The 22,403-nt window shown below is 39.7% G+C and overlaps 1 protein-coding gene across 1 annotated transcript; it reads left to right on the top strand.

The window, feature by feature from the left end:
* The first annotated feature begins 179 nt into the window (after positions 1–179).
* On the top strand, positions 180–22,205 carry LOC127635109 (ligand of Numb protein X 2-like). Its single transcript, XM_052114900.1, has 11 exons — positions 180–315; positions 4,151–4,683; positions 7,999–8,216; positions 9,192–9,329; positions 9,442–9,641; positions 9,988–10,356; positions 12,198–12,377; positions 13,619–13,796; positions 14,005–14,230; positions 19,841–19,999; positions 21,702–22,205. The coding sequence occupies exons 2-11, from the start codon at positions 4,280–4,282 to the stop codon at positions 21,835–21,837; spliced, it is 2,208 nt and encodes a 735-aa protein (XP_051970860.1). The 5' UTR covers positions 180–315; positions 4,151–4,279; the 3' UTR covers positions 21,838–22,205.
* The last annotated feature ends 198 nt before the right edge of the window (positions 22,206–22,403 follow it).

The following is a 22,403-nucleotide window of genomic DNA, read 5'->3' as shown; positions in this document are numbered from 1 at the left end:
TATGTTGGGGGGTGATATATAGTTTTACTAACCAGTCAGATTGCGCTTTCCTGATTAATATTAATAACTCTTCCAATTAAATATCGTTTAAATTATGAATATCAATGACTCTTTCCCAGCAATCCTTGGTTACAGAAATTCGCCACCCGCCCCCGTGTGCCCGAGCGAACAGGGGCGGCCCTTCATCCATGACAGATACGGGGGATGTTTTGACGTTCGGATGCGGCTCGGGCAAGCTGCGGTGGATGCGATTGAGCTCCGTGATTCTCCCCTCTCGGGGCCAGAGTTCACACCTTACAAGGGGAGCACGTAAAGGTAATTTAATTAATATAGCCTACTCCTATTATCACTCACAGATCCTTTATTATCTCATGTGTAATATCTGATGTCATTGTCGTCCTTTTTCAGGCGATGGCATATTTTTGCAGTGGGGAGAGAGACGGTATAATTATTTTTGATCTTTTTTATTATTATTTTTTTTACAGCGAATCGCTCTATACCAGAAATAATGAGAAATCGATATTTGTGCGTGTCATAGATCGGGACAGGATGCGCCTTATTAATGAGACAATTCATGCAGGTGGCATCTCCAGACATATGAATGCAGTGCCGTTATTTCTCCTCCCACTCCCTCCAATAATTTATTTTGGTCTGTTTGTGGATAGACAACCTTTTGGACAATTAAGGTCATGATATTGATTTGGAAAGCGAATGCATGATGGGTGTCAAAATGAATGCAGATTGAAAACATGTCATTGCCAATTGAAAGCCGTTTGCGCAAAAATAAACTCTATAAATATGCGTGTGCCATTGTGCATAGAAAATATCATATATATATATATATATATATATATATATATATATATATATATATCTTGTTTTCAATGTAGATGATACAAATATAACTATGTTTTGTTATGTCAGTGAGGCCTGTTTAGTTGAACAAATATTTATCAGAAGAAAATTTTCATTCTTCATCGGCAAGCAGCCAGAATAACGCCATTTGCCATTTTGTAAGTGGGGACACTGTCTAGGATTTATACCCAAACAAGATGCTAAAGATACAAGGATACAACAAGCGAGTGGTCTAAGACTCCCTTGTGATTCAAAGTTACCAGAGAATCGACATGGAACAGTTCCCTAAAAGCCATTAAGCATTCTAGCCTTAGTCCCACATCATGCCACCAAGGGTTAAGTACAGGCTGCTTCATGTAGATTATAATAAAATAATATTCACATTGAGACATTTTCAGTGTACTGGCATTGCACACTGGGAGTGAGTGATGCGATGTTGACAGGGCTTTGTTATAGAACAGAGGAGCCTTGTGTCCTTGTGATTTATTCATGTCCAGCTGCAAGATAAAAACAGAGGTAGGTAGTGACGGAGACGCTGTTACAGACTCTCATTCTCCGGCTCAAGTGTGAGGTTGGCCATGGCTACATGTACAGCTGTTGGATATTATGTATGGGTAGGCGAAGGTTGAAATAGTTGTAGTTATCATTGGCTCAAGAGGTTGCCCCCTGCTGTTTGGTGGCTATAATGAAATCACAGTCTATGATAGCCAGTGTTGGGGAGTAATTAACTAAAAGTGGCAACGCTACTAACCATGGTTCGAATTACGTGGGAGCCAGTGGGAGCTGAGCTCCCATAGAGAGAGGATGAGCTCCCATGAAAGCAGTAAAATCATACACCTGTGAGGGTCTCTAAAAATCATCAGCACCATTATTTTAAATTACAAATAAAGCATTTTTTCCTTCAATATATTCCTTCAATGTTTATGTTAACCCTTTTGCACGTATGATCGATCAACACCGGTGTGATTAGAACGGTCAGTGCATCACGTGATCAACTGCTAAATTCAAACGTGCTTTCGGCTTTGGCTGGCGCTGAGCCAGAGACAGACGCGCTCAGTGCTGCTGTCATGTATCACAACCATAGACAGATCAACTGTTCTGTGTTTTCAACCACATAATGTTTATTTTAGGTTTCAGACATTTAAATACACATAAGTACTAGCAAAAAAATATTTTGAGTTTGTAAAATACACACTGATGTCTAGGGAAGCGGCAATTATAATCCTTTCCATTAACGTTACGTTACAATAAGACTAGGGTGACCAGACGTCCCGAAAAATTCGGGACAGTCCCGAAATCCAAGCAGTTGTCCCGAATCCCGAATCCTTCCCTAATTGTCCCGAAAATTAGAACAAAGTCTCAAGAGCAGACTCTCGAGTAGTTATAGTGTGATAGAATATTAAAAATTGCTCATTGCCGTCCTGAAGCCAGCTCCTGTCGGCTGCTCATTGCAACCACAGTAAAAGAACGTAGAGAGCTGCAGTGGGCTACGTAGACTACGTAGGCGGCAAGGCGAGAATGTCATTCATTCATTCATTCAATCTTGAAATGGAGCCTCAGGCTGGTGTCCCGGGACCCGATGAACACGTAGCTAAAAAGCAAAAACGTCTCTGCAGGTATCGGGAGGACTGTTTAGGGAAATAAGGGGTATTTATAATAAGGGATTACTGCAGTTTTACGTGATGCTAAGAAAGCGTTTTGTAATGTATGTAGGAAGGAGTTTGGTATTTCGCACGGGGGGGAGTGTGACGTCAGGCTGCATGCTAGCAGCAAACTACATATAACTAACAACACAACTGTACAGACCAACACTTTGGTCTCATCCTTCTTTAGACGGGAGGATGATTCTATGTATAATAAAATAGCTGCTGCTGAGCTGACCTCTGTGTTCCACTTTGTGACCCACCAACAGTCATACAGATCACTTGACTGTGCTATAAAATTAACGCCAAAACTGTACTCCGACTCGGCTATAGTTAAACACATCTGCTGCGGTCGCACAAAAGCAGAAGCACTTGTCACAAACATACTGGCACCGCTCGCGTCTGACTTCTCCCAGAGCCTTGAGTCAAAGGACATGTATTTTTCTATTGACATGGATGAGCTCTACAACGAGAATTGTGGTCTGCAGGATGTCTTGCCCCCGTTTTCGTCCGTCACGAATTTTACCAATTCACCCTAAATAAGACACGTTTTCATATCAGATAAACATTGTGTAAGTAGCTTTACATTTTACTCTATTCTTCTCCCAGTTCACCGGCCACTTACTTTCATGTATTTCGTGAGAAGTTGAGGAATTGACGTGTTGTAAAATAACATGGCGCCGCCCATCGCACATACAGCTCAACTAACTTAACGCGATCGTTATAAAGGCGTTTAAACAACAAAACACATCCACTTGCACATATTTGACAATCGGAATATCAGTGTTTCATGTTATAGCTAATACATTTGTGAATATTTTGTATAAAAAAGGAAAAATGACATAAAAGCAGATCATCATTCATTCAGCGCTGTGTTGTGGTTGCGCTGTGTAACGTGACAAGCAATGATGCGTCACCATGGAAACATTAAAGTGACAGGTTCTAAATAACGGTCACCTAGAATAACTCACGCTGGGGGATCAGTTAGAATATTTTAGAAATAGTGTAAAGTTCAGAACCAGCAACCATGCCACCAAAAATAAAAAGACTGCTACCAACATCAGGTACAACTTTGGCAAAATTCGGGTTTATTTCAAAAAAACAAAAAACATCATCAGAGGACAGTCTACTCGTTTCTCTACTCCTGTATTAATAAACATTGAAATCAAAAGAATCAAGTGCAGTGTTTAGCAATTATTTATCAAACAAATAATAATTTATCAGATGCTCAAACAAACTGAACAAGGTCTTGAGGTTGGGGAAAGCAAACTACAAATGGCTTTCTTATAGGTGCATTTGCAGAGGCGATATTATTCTAATAGGATAGGATAAATGACACATGAAAAACATGATTTCATTCTATTTATCTATTTGTCATCTTGCATATGACTTTTGTCTTCTCAACCTTGTCTGTCCTCTTCTCACTTTCACATGAAAACCTCTTGACTGCGCTCTCTGCCTCAATCCTAGATAATTCTCTCTCTGTGGGATTGAAAGATTGCTCTAGGCGAGAGAGCAAGAGATTACACTGTCAGATTAATGTGCAAGAGTAAACCCACACTGCTTTGCAACATAATCTCATCCTCACAACACACACACAAACACACTCTCATTCAGTATAGTAACTTCCCTTCTTCTCTGCAACCCATCAGAGGGATGTCACATCTTTTACCAGGGGGTGGCCATCCCCTGCTGGAGTCACACCGCCTCTGACGCCCATGGGGCGGACGCCCCCATTACCAAGCTATTGATTGTCAAGCTGAAGCTGTGTGCTGTGCGCAATGGGCAGTCTGGGAGAGGGAGTGGATCCGGGAATGGTGAGCGATGCTCTTCTGGAGGCCCTCTGCTCTGAATGTGGACAGATTCACCGCGCCTGGGAGAACCACCTTTATAACTATCGTTTGGAGGTGGATGATGATTTGGTGTGTCACATTTGCCTTCAGCCGTTAGTTCAGCCCCTGGATACACCATGTGGCCACACCTTCTGTGCCCGCTGCCTGTGCAGCTTTCTGCAAGAACGGGACTTTTGTCCGCTGGACCGTGCGTATCTTCAGCTGCAGGTCTGCCGGCGCTCGAGCATTCTGGTGCACAAGCTGCTGGATAAGTTATCAGTTATATGCCCACTCACACCCACTTGCTCTCTCAACATGCCTCGCTGTGACCTAGAGGCACATCTTAAACACAGGTAATATTCTCAACTGACTTGAAACACAAATATGCATGCTTGAACTCATATATACTGTATATCATTTCAAATGTAAAACATTGTTTTATGGTTTGTTCAGACATAGTCTTGCAGATCCAGACTTTTGACTGACTTTTGTATTAAGTCTGGCCCACTTTGAAGCCAATAGTACAACAGTGGCAGCCAACTTTTTCAGCCGCCATGATTCCGGAAGTATTTTTCCCATTTATTTTTTCCATAGGGATTTCATAATAAAGTGCTAAGCCATGAACCCAATCAACCAGCTCTAATGTGAACCACAAAATTGCAAATTCTGATTTGAAGCAAATCCAATCCAATTTGAAAATCCAATAAAAAGAGTAATGTACTTAAAGTCTTTCATGGGGGAATGAACAACAATTCCATTAAGCATTCCGAATAACAACTGAATTCAAAACAATGGAAAAATATATAAAACTATTGATTTAAAGTTGTTGATTACAAGTATAGAAACAATATGTTTATACGTTTATTGCAAAATATTCAGATATATAAGTAATTTGAGAGTGTAAGGAGAATGATTCAATTGTGTAATTTACAGTGTGTCATGGGAGTGAAGGTTCTTGAAGATATCTTTTGGCACACATGGTTTGCTGCGATACTCTGATTGGTGTATTTTTCTCTGCAGGATCATGGGTAGTGTAGTTCTTCACCACAAATTGCACTATTAAACGCAAATAAAAAAACTAAGTTCAAATAACATTGTTGATGGCTTGAGCAGAAGCATATACCATTCATTAACAACCTCTGAGCTAAAGGTTCATAAATTATTGATAAAAATCAATTAGTCTATGGAAAACTGTATCTGAGTTCTACTTCTGGAAGCAGACTGTTGCGCTCTATTCTGGCCTAGAACTGCACAAGTAGGCAGGATGGGGTGGTTTGATGGCTATGTAAAGTGACCATTACCACTATTTGCTTAGTTTAAGTGATGTTTATGGGTGGGAAATCTGAAATCAGATATAACAAGTCAGAATATTCAGATTTGTCAACTTAATCTTGTTTATTTTTCTCAAAAAATGACTGAATAACTTTCAAAGATTCAATGCCATGAACCTCACAGATTTTTAAATGCAACTTTGTTTCTAACTTTGTGTTTTGTTTTGTTTTTTACCTTAAAAAAACACCTATGCACCTTGACTCCCAGAAATTGTTTTAAAGACTGCTGATCAGATTGGAACTGGTCATTTCAAACAGCTCTTGCCATTGTTGTTTACTGTATGGAGGGTACTTTAAACAAAGATTACATCTTAAATATATGTTTTTAAAAAAGTCAGTGGTAGTATTCATATTTAGATATTACATGAAGTCTTACATTGTAGTTTTTTACAATGCATTTTAGGATGTAAATTCTAAGAATAGGGATGTAATCCTCAAACACGAATGATAAACATCCTTTATCTCAAGCCAATCTGATCAATTTACTGAATGCATTAAGAAGTATATTAAGAATTCAGGCTTGATTATGATTATAATCACATGCCTGCAGGGGCCTTCTGAGACAGAACATGCAGGAACAAATACTTCTCATAAAGTTGTGTATTTGTTTATTAGAGTTAGACTTAGTAGGTGACGCTTGGTAGAGAAGGCTCCAGTGAACCTTAGAGTCACTTCCTTGAGTGAAGGCTGCAGGGGTTGATCTGACATCCCATCTGTGGATTATTTGACCCTTCGTCATGTGATGGGGGATTAGTCAGTCCCGTGTCTTGTGCGGGCCAGCAGCAGTTTCATATTCTCTGTTATCATGCTTGGAAACTTCAACTCTAGAAACCTTTTCAACCATTTCTTCTGTGAGACTGCCAAGGGCAACCCAGAACTATGGTGAGTGTTGAAAATATAGCATGGAATTGGTACTAAGAGTTGGCAGGATGATTTTGACAGAATGATATAAGTTTTGAACTGAGTTCAAGTGCAAAGAATAGGCTTGATGATTGTGCCTTTGGATAAACTCAAGTTCTTGGCCTTCAAAGGGTTTGGTGTCAAGTCTGATGTCTGAAGCCAACTGTCAGTTGAGTAGTTAAGAGTAATGTTAGGTCACAAATTACAGGTCAAATCAGTGTAAACTCTTTGAAAGACTCCTGTTCTGTTCCAAGGAAGACTTGGTGTCAAAAGATGGAATTTCTCAAAGTTTTGTCAGATCATCAATTGTTTTTTTTTGTTTTTTTTATTTACTGTTGTTGCAAGGGAGATTTATTTATATCTCTATAGAAGGGCACTTAAGATCACTGGGAGATTAACCTTAACAAGGTTCTAACACCTTCCTAAGACTTTAGAAACATTGCCAGCATTATCTATGTTGACAGTGCTTTCCTGTTACACTATGAGACCTCAGCATTTAATACCATCCTTCATATCTGTCACAAATGAGGTGTAAAGTAATTAATTATTATCATTAATTGCATAACTGTGATCCAGTTAAATAGTGTCAAAGGCAAATTAAGATGTGTAAAGACATGTAATTTTATTGTCTGGACTGGGTTAGGGTAGTGGTTCTCAACTGGGTTTGATTCTGGATACAGATCAAGTGGTGGCCCAACACAAAATTGATTATTGTATAAAGTAAACAAAAATATACTTAAAATCAAACAATGGCATTTAATACCATTCATTACCATGAATTAAATAGGTAGCCAATACAAATTCACCATACAAAATACGTGTTTGGCTCAAACATGTTTATTCTCATGGCAAGTGAACCCATGCTAAATGCTGTCTGAGTCATATTTTTGACCTTAATAAAAGAAAATAAGGGGGGAACCATGTTGGAATCTATCTGATTTTGCTAGTTTCTACCAGTGATGGATACATTTATACCAAATTTCATAGAATTTGATTAGACACGCAGCCTTTGGCATGAGCAACAAAAGATATGGAACTGTTTCTCACCCCTTTTAAAAGTAAGTTGACAAGCCTATTTATTTTATTATCCTTAATTGTTAATGATTATATGGTTTCTTGCATTTTATTATTTGTGTTTAGCTCTGGTAATTCATTCATTCAAACCATATTTGGGTTGCGACCCACCAGTTGAAAATCACTGAGTTAAGGAATGCATGATCAGGGTCTTTACTTTAGGTTAATGGAATAGCCTCTGCCCTGATGATTTAGCTCAAGGTTGTTCTGGAGAGAATGGAACAAATTTGATATCTTTGTTATCTTTCTTTTTCTTGCTGTTGTCTATAATTTGTTAAGCAGATCTCCATGTGTATCTAGCCTTCCCAGCATTTTGTGATGATCAAGGTTACTTTATTAATTTACTTGTGGATGTGGGTGTAGGTGTCCTGGTACACAGAATCAGCGAGCAAAGCTGGAACGGACGGAGGGAGGGGAGGACAAGCTCATGGTGACCAACCCACCCAAATCCCCCCAGACTGAAATAAATGAGAGTTTGCCATCACCACCTGCTGGATCCAGCGCATGCAACAATGTTCCTACATGGACAGAAGATCCTGGTGTTGACAACCCTGCTTTTGAAGAGAGCACTGAAGAAGACAGTGAGTATCCTCAGTAATCTTGCGCTGTTTTTCAGAACCTTGTGATATTCCTAGCTGCCGACTGCCTACATATCCTGCTGTAGTATTGCTCAGGCTGGTCTGGTTTGCTGGTTATAGAGGGGTTTTGTGTGACCAGCTGACCGACCAGCTAAACCAGTAAAACACCAGTTTGAAAACAAGGTAGATCAGCTGAAGATCAGCTTGGCCAGGCTCTGGGACTAGCTAGACCAGCTTAAACCAGCTAAGACCAGCATACCATCTTAGGATGGTTTAAGCTGTTTTTTTTTCCAGCAGTGTAGCTTTCTTCTAAAGCAATATACTAATCATCATGTAAAATTGTAAGTGACTGATTTGAAACAGTCCACATAGGCAACGGTCACTTACACATACAAATATAGACTGACTACTTTAACAATAGATTTTAATAGAGTTTGGCATTAGCACATGCTGCTGAGCTAACGTGATATTCTAATAAGCACATAAATACAAAGCATAAACAAATATTATGTGAAAAAGTCAATTTTACTTTGAACAATTTGTTATCAATACTTTACATATTGAATTAAATATAATCAGCATTCATTTTTACTCTTTTGGTAATTGCTTCACTGAGCTTGTCACAGTGCATTTGGGATTGATTTGACTTTGATGATACATAGGATGCTGTCTTCGAATTTAGGTAAAACCAGGTGTCCAGACTTTTCAGTTTCCTTACGTCATAATTTCCCAAAGTATGTAGAGAGCATTTTTTTTGAAAGTCTCCATTTTCTGTGGAGGACAATGCCATTCCAGTGTGGATGAGAGGTGTAAATGCAGCAAAATCAATGCTTTTTTAAATGACGAGCACACCTTTATGCCTGAAAATGTTGTCTAGGGAGGCAGCTCACAGGTTTTGGAACAGAGCTTCTGTGATGACACACATTGTGTTTTTGGGAGTGAAATCTACAGCTTTCTCTGTTATTCTTTCTCTCAAAGGTCTCCCTGGTCTGGAGTGCGTTCCTCCACGTGTGAAGCGGCCTCTTAGTAACCCCTGCATCCATCTTCTCCGCACTGGTAGTTCCGCCTCTTCAGGATGGGACTTTGTTGAAACTCTACCGCTCTCTGCAGAGGAAGGTATGACGGTCTCATCCAATGCTAGACTAAAACATATCCCCCCTCGCTCAACCTCTATGAGACTAAATACCTTTTATATCTTTGCTTGGGTTTGATACCTTTTGTTCATCAGGTTGTGTGAAACTTCCGTCCCTACCTGAGGGAGAAATCACCACCATTGAGGTTCATCGTTCAAACCCTTATATGGAGCTGGGTATAAGTATTGTGGGTGGAAACGAGACCCCCCTGATAAATGTGGTAATACAGGAGGTGTACCGTGACGGTGTTATAGCCAGAGATGGAAGGCTGCTGGCCGGCGACCAAATACTTCAGGTATTGTCGCTACTTTTCAAAATAACTGCCTGTTTAAAAAAAAAAAGCACTTTCACTGCTATTTACCGAACAGGCTTGATATTTTAATCAATCTTGAAAGAGTCCTGATGAATAGCAGCTGCAGAATAGCTGTCTGCAAGTAGTGCAGTGTGTTTTGCCACAGATTGATTTAGTTTATGTGAAAAGCAATTTTTACACTTAATATGGCTGCAGAAAAGCTATCTGTGTGAATAGATGCAGTGCGTATTTTGCCACAGATAGATTTAGGTGAACAGCATTCTTCAAACTGCTGTAACCTAAATCTTTCAAACTAATTTTTCTCTTCCCACTTCCCATTTTTGTGCAGGTGAACAACATAGACATTAGTAACGTGCCCCATAACTTTGCTCGCTCTTCACTGATGCGTCCTTGTGCCACTCTTCAACTGACAGTTCTAAGAGAGCGCCGCTGTTCTGCCAGGCCGCCCGAGGCAGCTGCTTCGCCCAAGGGCAGCCCTGCCAGCATACGCATCATGTTGCACAAGCAGGAATCATCAGAGCAGCTCGGGATCAAACTGGTGCGGCGTACAGATGAAGCAGGCGTGTTTATCCTGGACTTGCTGGAGGGAGGGCTTGCCGCTAAAGATGGACGACTTTGCAGCAATGACAGAGTGCTGGCCGTAAACGAGCACGACCTAAGACATGGCACACCTGAGCAGGCTGCTCAGATTATACAGGTAGAGAGAAAACATTTGTGTGTTTGTGTTGGTAGGCAGCACAGGTCACACTAATGATGCTTGCTTGCATACATTTGTGCATACATTAAACTTTGGCATATAATTAGTCTCACTGTTTGTGCTGTGATACCTCAAACCATGCAGAAGTCCTGTTACTTTGCAAAGTATTCAGACTTATGATTTTTCCTGGTGGATGATAAAACGGGTGAAAACAATCCCATATACTTAAAGGAATGTTCCTGGTTCAACACAAGTTAAGCTCAATCAACAACATTTGCAGCATAATGTTGATTACCACAGAAAATATTTTCGACTTATATAAAAAAAAAAAAAAAAAAGCACAAACACACACTGCAGGGAGGAGTGAAATATATTTTTGTGGTAATCAACATTATGCCACAAATGCTGTTGATTGAGCTTAATTTATAACATACTGAACCCAGAACATTCCATGAAATTTGAAGGAGGGACCCAATTCATATCTAGTGACTAGAATATCACAGAGACTTGTTCCACCCAGAACAATTTAACAACCAGTTAGCAACACACTAACATGTACCCAGAACACTTTAGCAACTGGATAGCAATGCCTTGGCAACCTCAACAAATAGAGTTCAACCGGTAGTGGATTTTGCAGATAACTGTAACTAAGGTCGTGGGAAAGGCCGATGACCGATTAATCGGCCGATAGTTTTTAAAATAGATTTATAGAATGTCAAACATTTTACTTATTCTTTCCGTACCATGATTGGCACAGACAAAAAGTCCCAAATTAATAAAATTCCAGATGCAATTTACTGTTCAACCAAAATCCCCTAAATAACCATAAAGAAAGATTTGGTGCATAACACATTTTTCCCAGTATAAACAAGCCCAAAAACTAACTGTTATTATTTAGAAATTCTGAAAATCTATCTGAAACTATCGGCTCTTATTTAGAAATTCTGAAAATCTATCTGCAACTATCGGCTGAGATTTTGCCGATAACGATGGTTCCAAAAAGCAACTATCGGCACCGATAAATCGGTGAAACTGATATACTGTATCTGTACGACTCCATACTAAGGTATGCCAAGAAAATTGTGGCTGTTGATACTCATATTCTACACAATTAATTTAAAACTTTACCTTTGGGGAGATGATTTAGAATTCCATTATGTAAATCTAATAGGTACAAGAACTCATTTATCTATTAGATTATTCTATTAGATTATTACACAAGGTTGCATAAACTGAAGGCTAGCAGATGTGTGGTAACCACGGTGTGTATTTTTTTTATTGAAGAGTGGTAACCTGGTGTATATTTTATGTATTATTTATTGTTTTATTGTGCCTTATGAGTGTTGTAGCATATGTGTGGTACTGTTGTCACTGTACAATGTTGAGGCTGCTTGTGTCACTTGAGTCCAAGACTATTTAGAATAGTCTATAAAAAGACTATTCTATATCAATCTACCTCTACCAACAATTCTCCAACATTGTGGCAGCAACTTTTGCACAGGCAAGTACCACTCAGAGAAATTAAAAAGATTTAGTCTTTTCACGTATTCTCTTATACATATTCTCCTAACACAACACTGTTGTCATTTATCCAAGTCTCGCTGCCTGTTTGGGACATTAGGACATTGTCTCTGCTGCCCTGCTCAAAATGTGATTGATAGCTTCTCTATGCACGTTCTCCAATCTGGCTGCCCAGATCACAAAGACAAAGAGCAGCTTAAGCTTCATTAAGAATAGCACTGGCAGATACCAGACTCCTTTGTAAGATACAGTGCCACCTCAGCATAAAAGTATATTAGATATACTGTCAGTCTCACAAGCCACCTACTGCCATCTTCTAGGCTAGTGGAGAAAGGGTCAATCTGCTGATTAGCCGCTCCAGCAAGCAGACTATGGCCGTGCACACAGGCTCCACTTTGACCAGGGACATTTGGTGCCATGAACACGTCCCCCCACTCCCTTGCACTGCGACCCCCAGCCCCGTCCCAAGTCTGCACCTTGCCAGGTCTTCCACCCAGAGAGTGAGTACAAGTTGCTGTGGCTGAGTGTGAGAGCAAGTGTGTGTGTTGCAGATTCTATTTTAGTATTTCCACTGTACAGATGTAATTAGGGAGCCCTATTTCTGAAGCATCTGGGTAGACTCCAGTTTTCCATGGGTTCAGACCACAAGCGTAATTACTCCTGCAACCTCCTGGTTGGTTCCAGTGTTAAATCAATTATGAAGTTAGAGTAGTGCTGATTTCATAGGTATAATGATCATTGCTCTACAGGGAGCTGATCAGAGTTAGGATCAGTGTCCATTTAGAAAGGGGTTTCCCTTTTTTCTTATCCACGTTTGAGGCAAATTTAGGTTTAGGGGTGATTTCCCTAAACAGCTTCACCACTATTGTGCACTATATTTCAGCTAAAAGAAACTGAGTTCAAGTATATTCAAATTTCACAAGTAAAACTAAATTATTTTCAATACCAAAATTGCTTCCGTCATGATTCATATATCATGCCCTCAATTCTGAAAGTCAGGGCTTTCCCACTGGTAGTAACGACTTTGTGGGAGTGTTCATGGGTGCTTTACTCATAAATACACTCTTTGCAACATGACTTGAACAAACCATAATTCACTAACCACTTGTAATCCAGTTTAACCGGGCACTAAATGTCCTGAAATAGCACTGCGTTGAATTTACATTGTAATTTCTTTTAGTATAAACAGGCCTTCTCTCTGTGTAAATTAGGCTTTTTATAGATTGTGCTTTGTTCACAAAAATCAGCACCATTTGCTTTGGGCCATAATAGCGTGATGTTAATTGCACCATCAAGCAAAACTTTGAATTAAAAAGTGATTTTTTGCATAGTTTATATTGTTCATGGCAGCAGTAATATATCAAGCAATCAAATAAAGGAGAAAAACCTAATAATCGATCATATATCCAGATGCACAGTGTAGTCAAACTTAATTTCTGCATTTTAAATAGCTGAAAGTGTCTAGATTACAGTGGTGGAGCAATGCTGTACAGTCTCAGTACTGTATACCAGATCGTGGTAGTCTGCTGCACCCTTCACAGCCCAGCCCTCAGAACTGATGCAAATTGAGTTCAGCACTACATTTCTGATTTACATAATTCCTTTAGTCAATTGGCTGCTAAAACAACCCATAAAGTGTGTGCAATAAACCACCCTATTATCATACTTAATTCTTAGTGAATTCCCCCCCTCAATGTTCTCCTGCTGTAAGTGCTTGTGTAAATATGAGCATGTGTTGTAGGACTTCTCCCAGTGTGTGACCAGTAAGGAGAAACACATCACTGTGAAGAAGGAGCTTCATGAGTCACTGGGTATGACTGTGGCGGGAGGGCGGGGCAGCAAGAGCGGTGAGCTGCCCATTTTTGTGACAAGCGTCCAGCCCCATGGCTGCCTGTCACGTGATGGACGAATCAAGCGTGGTGAGTTATCTGAATTGTCTCTGATGGCGACATATCTTCTCAGCTAGAGGCCAAAACAGCAACTCCAAAGGTTGTTTTTTGTAATTCAAAATGATGAAGTGCAGTGAACCAAACTCTGTCTCCATGGGGTTTTCAACACATGCTGCGGCCCCCTCTGTGTGTCTGCTTGAAGCCTATCTAAATGCCCTTTGTGTCTCTCATTGCTCAGGAGATGTACTGCTGAGTATTAATGGTCAGGATTTGACCTACCTGAGCCACAGCGAAGCAGTGGGCACTCTGAAGTCCAGCGCCACGTCCTGCTCTGTCCAGTTGAGGGCACTGGAGGTCAGCACTGTGGAAGAACCTGGCTCGGACGAAGAGCTGCTGCCTCTGCATGAAAATGACTATGACGCAAGCTGGTCGCCATCTTGGGTCATGTGGCTTGGACTTCCAAGGTAAGAGTGCAGTAAAGCAAGCAAATATTTTGTTGCACTAGTATAAGGAGTAGTTTACCCAAAAATGAAAATTCCTGTTATCCTGTAATCCTGTTATTTTAACATGGAACACAAAGAGAAAACATTTGGAACCATAAATGCAGTAAAAAAGCAGTACATACAACTTGTGCGCACAAATGCACACAATACGTTTTTATTCTTGTTGTCTTGGATTGCAATAGTTTTCAGTTAAAGAAGCTATTGTAGAAAATCACAATTCACAGTCAGCCATGATAAATATAAACCATGAGTGAAAGTGTCCAATAAGAGTGCGTTCACTGAAATGAAGCAAGAAGTATTTGTCTGGTCATGTGATTCTAATATGGCAGCCCCCAGCTTTCATATGGATGCTGATATGACTGGAGTCTTTATCTCATGTTATGATGATTATATGCATATGTTTCAAAATTGCAATTAATTTCTTTAGGAGTAAAACTTTTTTATGTGGAAAACAATTGCTGAGAGCAAGTCAATATCTAAATCTCTACATTGTGCATTGCATTAATACACAAGTGAGAATACCATTTTGACATCAATTCGGCATGTTGATTTGCCATTAAAATGCCTTTTTTGAATCTGGATGACGGAATTGAAGATTACTACTTTTAAACCGCTTATATAGTGTTTTATGGAGCTTGACATCCCATGGCCACTATGAATATTGTCATTGTATGGTAAGCACTGCAAAACAATTCTTCAAAAACGTCTACTTTTAGTTTAAAAGAAAAATTAACATTATTAGAGTGAGTAAATAATGACAGAATTTTTGGCTGAAGTATTCCTTTAATCTGATATGTGTAGGAAATAATATGAATGAAGCAAATGACACAGAGCTATTAGCAAGGTCTTAAACAGGATGTACTTTTGGAACAGTCCAATATTTGTTTTTGGACACTCTCTGTACTCCACTGGGATGCTTAAAAATAGCATCATCACCTTGCTGAGCACTGATGCAAATAACCCTAAAATGATCAAAAGCAATCTGGCCAGGACCATCATGTCAGGTTTAGGTTTACCTATTTTTTTTAATCCAAATCTGAATGGAAACCGCTTTGAAGGGATGGAATTAAGCTTTTTTGATTACTTTGACATAAAAAAGTCTGTAGTGTGGTGTGTTTTGGATCAGCAGCTTTATGCAGTGGTAACCCACGAGGGGATTATGGCTCTGTCGTGACATCAACAGCTGCAGATTTTCATCAGAAGTGGACATGTGGAAATATCTTGCTTCTACACCATTCAGCCCAGACTCAGGCTGATACGCATAGGTTAATGTGTCCAAGCTCACTTCTACCTTTTTTACTCGGTCCTACCTTCTCCTTCATCAGTCCCTTTGCTTTGGCGCCCTGCTGTCTCCTTCCCGCTTCCTGTTATTGTGCCAGATCCTCCCTATCTGTACCTCTCCAAATACATGCATCTGTTTCTCCATCTGTGGTCCAGGTTTCTAGTGTTTATATCCCTATGTGTCCCAGTTGCTCATTATTAGCAAAGGAAAATATCATTATTACTATTGTACATAAGTTAACTGTGCCTTTCAGCAGCTTGGAAAATTCCAGAAAATAATGTCAAGCCTTTAGACAAATTAGCTTCTGATAGGTGGTGTACTGAATTTGAGGTGTACCTCTGGATGTATTTTAAGCCCTACCTTCAAACTCAGTGCCTGTTTGCTTGACATCATGGGAAAATAATAATAAATCTAGTGACCAGAATATCACAGAGACTATAAAAAAATCTAATAAATTGTGGACCTCCACAAGTCTGGTTCATTCTTGGGAGTAATTTCCCCAAATTGTTGAATGTTGCACGCCTGAAGGTGCAACATTCATCTGTACAAACAATAGCATGCAAGTATAAACACCATGGGACCACGTAGCCATCATACCTCTCAGTAAGGAGACACAAGTTGTGGCAAAATGGCTTAAGTACAACAAAGTCAAGGTATTGGAGTGGATATCACAAAACCCTGACCTCAATCTGATAGAAAATTTGTGGGCAGAACTGAAAAAGAGTGCAAGCATACAAACCAAAAGAGGCCTACAAACCTGACTCCATTACACCAATTGTGTCTGGAGGAATGAGCCAAAATTCCAGCAACTTCTTGTGAGATGCTCGTAAAAGGCTACCCAAAATGTTTGACCCAAGTTAAACAATTTAAAGGCAATGCTACCAAATACTAACAAATTGAATTTAAACTTCTGACCCACTGGGAATGTGATGAAAGAAATAAAAGCTGAAATAAATCATTCTCTCAACTATTATTCTGACATTTCACATTCTTAATGTAAAGTAGTGATCCTAACTGACCAAAGACGGGGAATGTTTTCTATGATTAAATGTCAGGAATTGTGAAAACATTTTTGAAATTGTATTGAAATGTATTTGACTAAGGTGTATGTAAACTTCAGACTTCAACTGTATTTTCAACTGTGTTATATTAAATATTGGTGCATATCTCACCCCCACACAATTTGTGCAATGGGCATAAATGATACTTCAAATTGTGCTGCTTGTTGAAGAGAGGTGTATTTATATAATACAGTTTGCAACACTAATATTAGAATTTATATTTAAATAATTTCAATAATGAAAAAAAAAAAACAGAACTTGTAAAAATGTCTTGGTTACGGTACGTACGTAACCTCAGTTCCCTGAGACGAAGGAAACGAGACATTGTGTTTATTAATGCATATGGGGAGTGCCTTATTACAGGACCTAGTTGAAACCTCTCTACAATAATGCCAATATTCTAATACTGGCTATGGTCTTTGAGCCCCGCCTGTTTTGGCACGAAACTGTCCACTATAAAAACAGGTGCACAAACACCATTTCCTCAGAATTTCTGACTGAGAACAAGGAGCTCATCACTCGTGCCTCAAGAACTTTGAGTCTGTGTGACTTGCGTTCGCAATTTCTCATTCCCATTTTCTCAGGGAAACAACGTACATAACAGAGACATGCTCTTACGACTCTGTACACTTGACAATGTGTTTATTAACGCATATGGAGAACAAAATCCCATCACGCCGCACTACACGACATAACTACCAGAAAGAAAGCATGATGTGGCACTTTCGTGGGATGGTGACCGACATGAGTATGCCGCAGTGAGTGAATCTCGTGTTGGGCCAGGAGGGTAGCACTCCATACGGCCTGAATTCAGGAAATTGTGTAAAATGATGGGAGCCCGTACTTAAGGGGAGGGGTATAAGTATATGTGGCAGGGCGGAGGGCGGGGCCGGGTCGTGATCCTACACACCCGGTCCCGTATTGTGCTAATTATGCCTCCGTGAGGTTTAAAGGCTGACTGCATGCCCTCCGCCCTGCCACAGTATATGTTTGGCAAACGAAATAACAATTGCTCTAAACAGAGAGGACTTGTGAAGAGAGAGATATTATGTCTAGGTTGTAAAGCCTCGTGAATGTGTTTTGAGAAGACCATCCTGCGCTATGAAGGGTGTGGTTAGGACCTTAGGCACATAGCCTTTTCTAGTTTGACAGTGGCTTTTTAAAGACCGGGGCCAAACTCAAGACAGGAGTTGTAAATTGATTGTGCATGCAGGTCTCTGACCCGCTTTACTGAGGCCAGAGCCAGCAGTAGTATGGTCTTAACGGAGAGCATGCACAAATCAAAGTGCAAAGGCTCAAAGTGGCCCCTGCGAGAGCATTTAGGTCTAAAGTTAAGTCCCAAGTCGGGACTGTAGCAGGCGAGGTGGGTTTTAATTGTCTTGCTCCTTTAAGGAACTTTGATTAAATCATGCTTCCCTATAGAGGCACAGGCTTCATGTGCGTGATACACAGATATAGTTGTAACATACACTATAAGCGTTGGGGCATTTTACTGGGTCTTTGTCATGTGAGAGACACCAATCGGTGAACATCTTCCATTTTAGCGTGTGGAGGCATCTCGTGGATGGCACTTTGGCCTATTAAATGGTGTTTTTGGCGCATTTTAGCACACGTTCAATGTTTCCCAAATCTTTAATACAGTTTGAGGATGAAGTCTCCATTCAGCCAGTATCACCCCTTGGTGTGGCTGTAGGTATGTGCCTGGCCTCGCTCCATAGGAGGAAGTGACGCGTCAGTCTCAACAGTGGCGGTGAATGAATTGCACCTTGGCGGTTTGTATATGCCACAACTGTCATGTTGTCTGAGTGAACCAGGACATGACAGTTTGCCATTTCTGACTGAAAAGCCTTTAAGGCTAGAAATACAGATGATGGCTCTAGGCCGTTGATGTGCCACACTTTCTTCGCCGTCCAGGTGCCAAAAGTCGGGCATCTTTCGCACACAGCAGGAGCTGTCCATGGTGCCAAATAAGCTATACAGCGGTGGGATATAGTGATGTACATGCACCCTTGGTGCCAAGTATATCATGGCACACGGAACTTCAGCCAGCACTGAAGAGGTCTCAAGTGTAAGAGGCCTAATGGAATGATGGCAGATGCTATCGCCATAAATCCCAATGCTTTCTGAAACAGCTTCAGTGAAAGTGTTCTCTCCAGTTTGAACTGAGACAGACACTGTAGAATGGTCTGAATGCGCTCGCTGCTGTGAAGATTCTGCCCGCTGACTCGTGTATGTCGACGGTGAAGGTAGAAGGCTTCTAGATGAGAGATGATCGCTGTCGAAGGAAGAAATAGGAAATGGTATTTGTCCACCTTTTTTTTAATAGCAGACAGTTTCGTGCCAAAACATGCGGGGCTCAAACACCATTGCCAATATTAGAATATTGGCGTTTTTGTAGAGAGGTTTCAACTACTTCATGTAAGAAGGCACTCCCCATATATGTTAATAAATGCAATGTCAAGTGTACTGAGTCGTAAGGGAACTGTAAAACTTTTAGAAATAATGTAATTGCCCCTTTATTAATTTTATTTATTTATTTGGTTTGTTGTATTGTCTATACTATACTATAGCCTACTTACTATAATGCTTTAATGTTCTGGAAAACATATCAAAGGAAATCCCTATAACAAAATAATTATATATAATCACATTTAAATTTCATAAAAAAAATTTTTGTAATTTTTTACATCATAAAATTTATATTTTAAGTTTTATTAATTTTGTAAACATAATAAGATTCATTTTGATGGAATTTTGTTATTAAATTGAAATGTGTATTTAAAAAATAATAATATTTGAGTATTGTTGCTATTGCTTGAATTTTATATATATATATATATATATACAGTAATTTCCATTTAAAACAATGAGTAAACTCATATAAAATATGTTGTGTATATTTCATGTATAATGGCCAGCAATTCGTTTTTCGATCATTGATCAGGTGTCCAGGAATTTTACAGGGCCAAAGTGGCAACCATACTCAGAACACCACAGCAACTGCATAGCAATGCCCTAGATACCACACACTGCACCCTAGCAACCACCCATAACAGCCTAGTAATCACATAGCAACACCCTTACAACCACTCAGAACACCTCAGCAACCACAATGCATTGGCAACCACTCAGAAAACGGTAGCACTACAGTCAATTTTCTATTTGAATGTAAAAATCTAATTTTGTATTAATATGTTTATTTTGTTTCTCTCTCTGGCTCTGTCACAGCTACCTGCATAGCAGCCATGAGATTGTCCTCCGCAGAAGTCACCCTGGCAGCTGGGGCTTCAGCATTGTTGGAGGTTATGAGGAGAACCACAGCAGCCAGGCATTCTTTATCAAAACTATTGTCCTTGGAACACCTGCTTATTACGATGGCCGTCTAAAGTGAGCAAGCACAAGCACACAATAAACAATGACCTTATGCTTTACTGTTAGATGATACAGCACTTTTCAAGATTACCTCAATTAAAATGAAAAAAACAACCCTCGCCTCTGGCCATCAGTGTTTCCTTCAGGATTCAGTCACCCTTAATTGGCTAATTGCTCGTAAGAAAATGCTAGGCAAAAAACTATTCTTTTTTTTTATTTTTATTTTTATAAAATGTACACAACTTTAGGTAAAGTTTATTTCTAAAGCTTTTATTTCCCAAACTCAAGAACTGATGCTTTGTACAAGCAGCAGTCATTTAAAGGAATGGTTCACCCCACAATAAATAGTCTCTCATCATTTACTCACCATCTTGCCATCCCAGATGTGTATGACTTTCTTTCTTCTGCAGAACACAAAGATTTTTAGAAGTATATCTCAGCTCTGTAGGTCCATACAATGCAAGTGAATATTGACAGAGACTATTTAGCAGAGACGAGCCACTTCTATTTAAATGAATGGGAGAAATTGGAATGCCCAACCAAGAAGCTCTAGCGCCGGATGTAGAAAGGAAGTCCTGCCTTACAGTTAAAAGAGCCAATCATCTTTTAGATACAGACATGTCCTGTCAATCAACTTGCTAATGTGCAATAGCTATACAAGCTGGTAAAATTGTCTTTTGGTGTAATATGAGGTAAAGAAGCACAATTTATGATTCCAATATTCTAACATTTTATTGCTGATTTTAAATATGTTCTTTGATTGTAATCTTGACCAACCATTTTTGAGATTTCATTGTCTCTCCCATTCAAGTAGATAGGAGCTTCACTAGCATGACTGGAAATAGCCTCCCGATAGCATTCCAAAGATGGCTGACATTGGACTGACTTCCTCGAGAAACTTTGATAACTTTAAAGCTCCAAAAATCACAAAGTCAGTAAAAAAGTAATTCGTAATACTCCAAGTGGTTAAATCTATATCTCCAGAAGCCATCCAATTGGTTTGGGGTGAGAACAGACCCAAATAATCTATGGCGATCATGATTTCAAGCTTGATTACACTTATTAACGCCATTTAGTGCTCTGCGCAAGCATCAAGCTGTAGGAAGTGTAATCAAGCTTGAAATCATGATCGTGCTTGGAGACTGCAGTGGCAAGATGTGAAATGGAAAAGGAGTTATATTTTGGTCTGTTCTCACCCAAAAATGATAGTAATGATTCTGAAGACATGGATTTAACTACTGGAGTCGTTTGGGTTACTTGTATGCTGCCTATGTGCTTTTTGGAGCTTCAAAGTTTGGTCCACCAATCTCTTGCATTGCATGGGGTAACATTATCTACAGTGCTGAGATACTCTTCTAAAAATCTTTTCTTTCTGCAGAAGAATAAAGTCATACATATCTGGGATGGCAAGAGGGTGAGTAAATGGTGAGAGAATCTTTATTTTTGGGTGAACTATTACTTTAAGCCTAACAAATCTTAAGTACACCACACATAATACAGTAATGGCACATTTCGGGTTGGACATGGACAGCAACCGCTCTTACAAATCGTTAAACTTATTCAAACCCTCATCGTGAATGTTTTTGACTGATTCATTAAAACTGTTTCTCCTGCTGCTGAAGTGGACAGCAGGAAACACTTATGTCAGTTTGTAATACATTTTACGTTATTCTGTAGCACTGAAATGGCACTTATCACCTCTTGGTTTGTCTCCCAGGTGTGGCGATATGATAGTGACAGTAAACGGTCTGCCCACAGCTGGCATGAGTCACTCCGCTTTGGTGCCCATGCTGAAGGAGCAGCGAAGCAGGGTGGCACTCACTGTTGTGTCCTGGCCAGGAAGTCTGATATAGCCCCACAAGGGCACCATTCCTCACCACAGACAGCTCTCATATCGGTTCTAATGGTCCTGTGTTCTTTCTGCCACAGAGGCACCATACTATCAAGCAAGATTCTCGGAAATAGAATGCTTTACTTGATGCTGAATAAACCAGGCCTTAGAAAACCTGCCATGCCCATGAGGCCACACCCCCTCTGGAGAGCAGCCTTAAGGTCTCCCATCGCCATGCTGATCAGCAGTCCACTCTACTGGAGGTTTTATATACATGTTATCTCTAAATGTGTGCTATATTTGTGAATGCGTGTAAAAGAGACTGAACAAAAGTATACGTGTGCAAGTATGAATGGATGAATGTGCACAGCAGTTTAATAAATCTATCCCAGTGAGGACATGAGACTCAAGTGATTTTATTTTAAACTGTATAAATCTCCTTGTAATCCGATTTGGATCAATGATAAATTGAAGAATTCAAGTTAAAACTTCAGATATACTGGAAAAAGCCAATTTAAAATATTTCCTCTTAAAATGCTTTTTGAAATCTATAAAGATTAACAATGTTATGGAGGCCTAATATTTCCT

The sequence above is a fragment of the Xyrauchen texanus genome, chromosome 42 (genome assembly GCF_025860055.1).
Source record: "Xyrauchen texanus isolate HMW12.3.18 chromosome 42, RBS_HiC_50CHRs, whole genome shotgun sequence".
Classification (NCBI taxonomy): domain Eukaryota; kingdom Metazoa; phylum Chordata; class Actinopteri; order Cypriniformes; family Catostomidae; genus Xyrauchen; species Xyrauchen texanus.
Note: the sequence above shows the minus strand (reverse complement) of the source record. Positions and strands in the feature narration are given on the sequence as shown.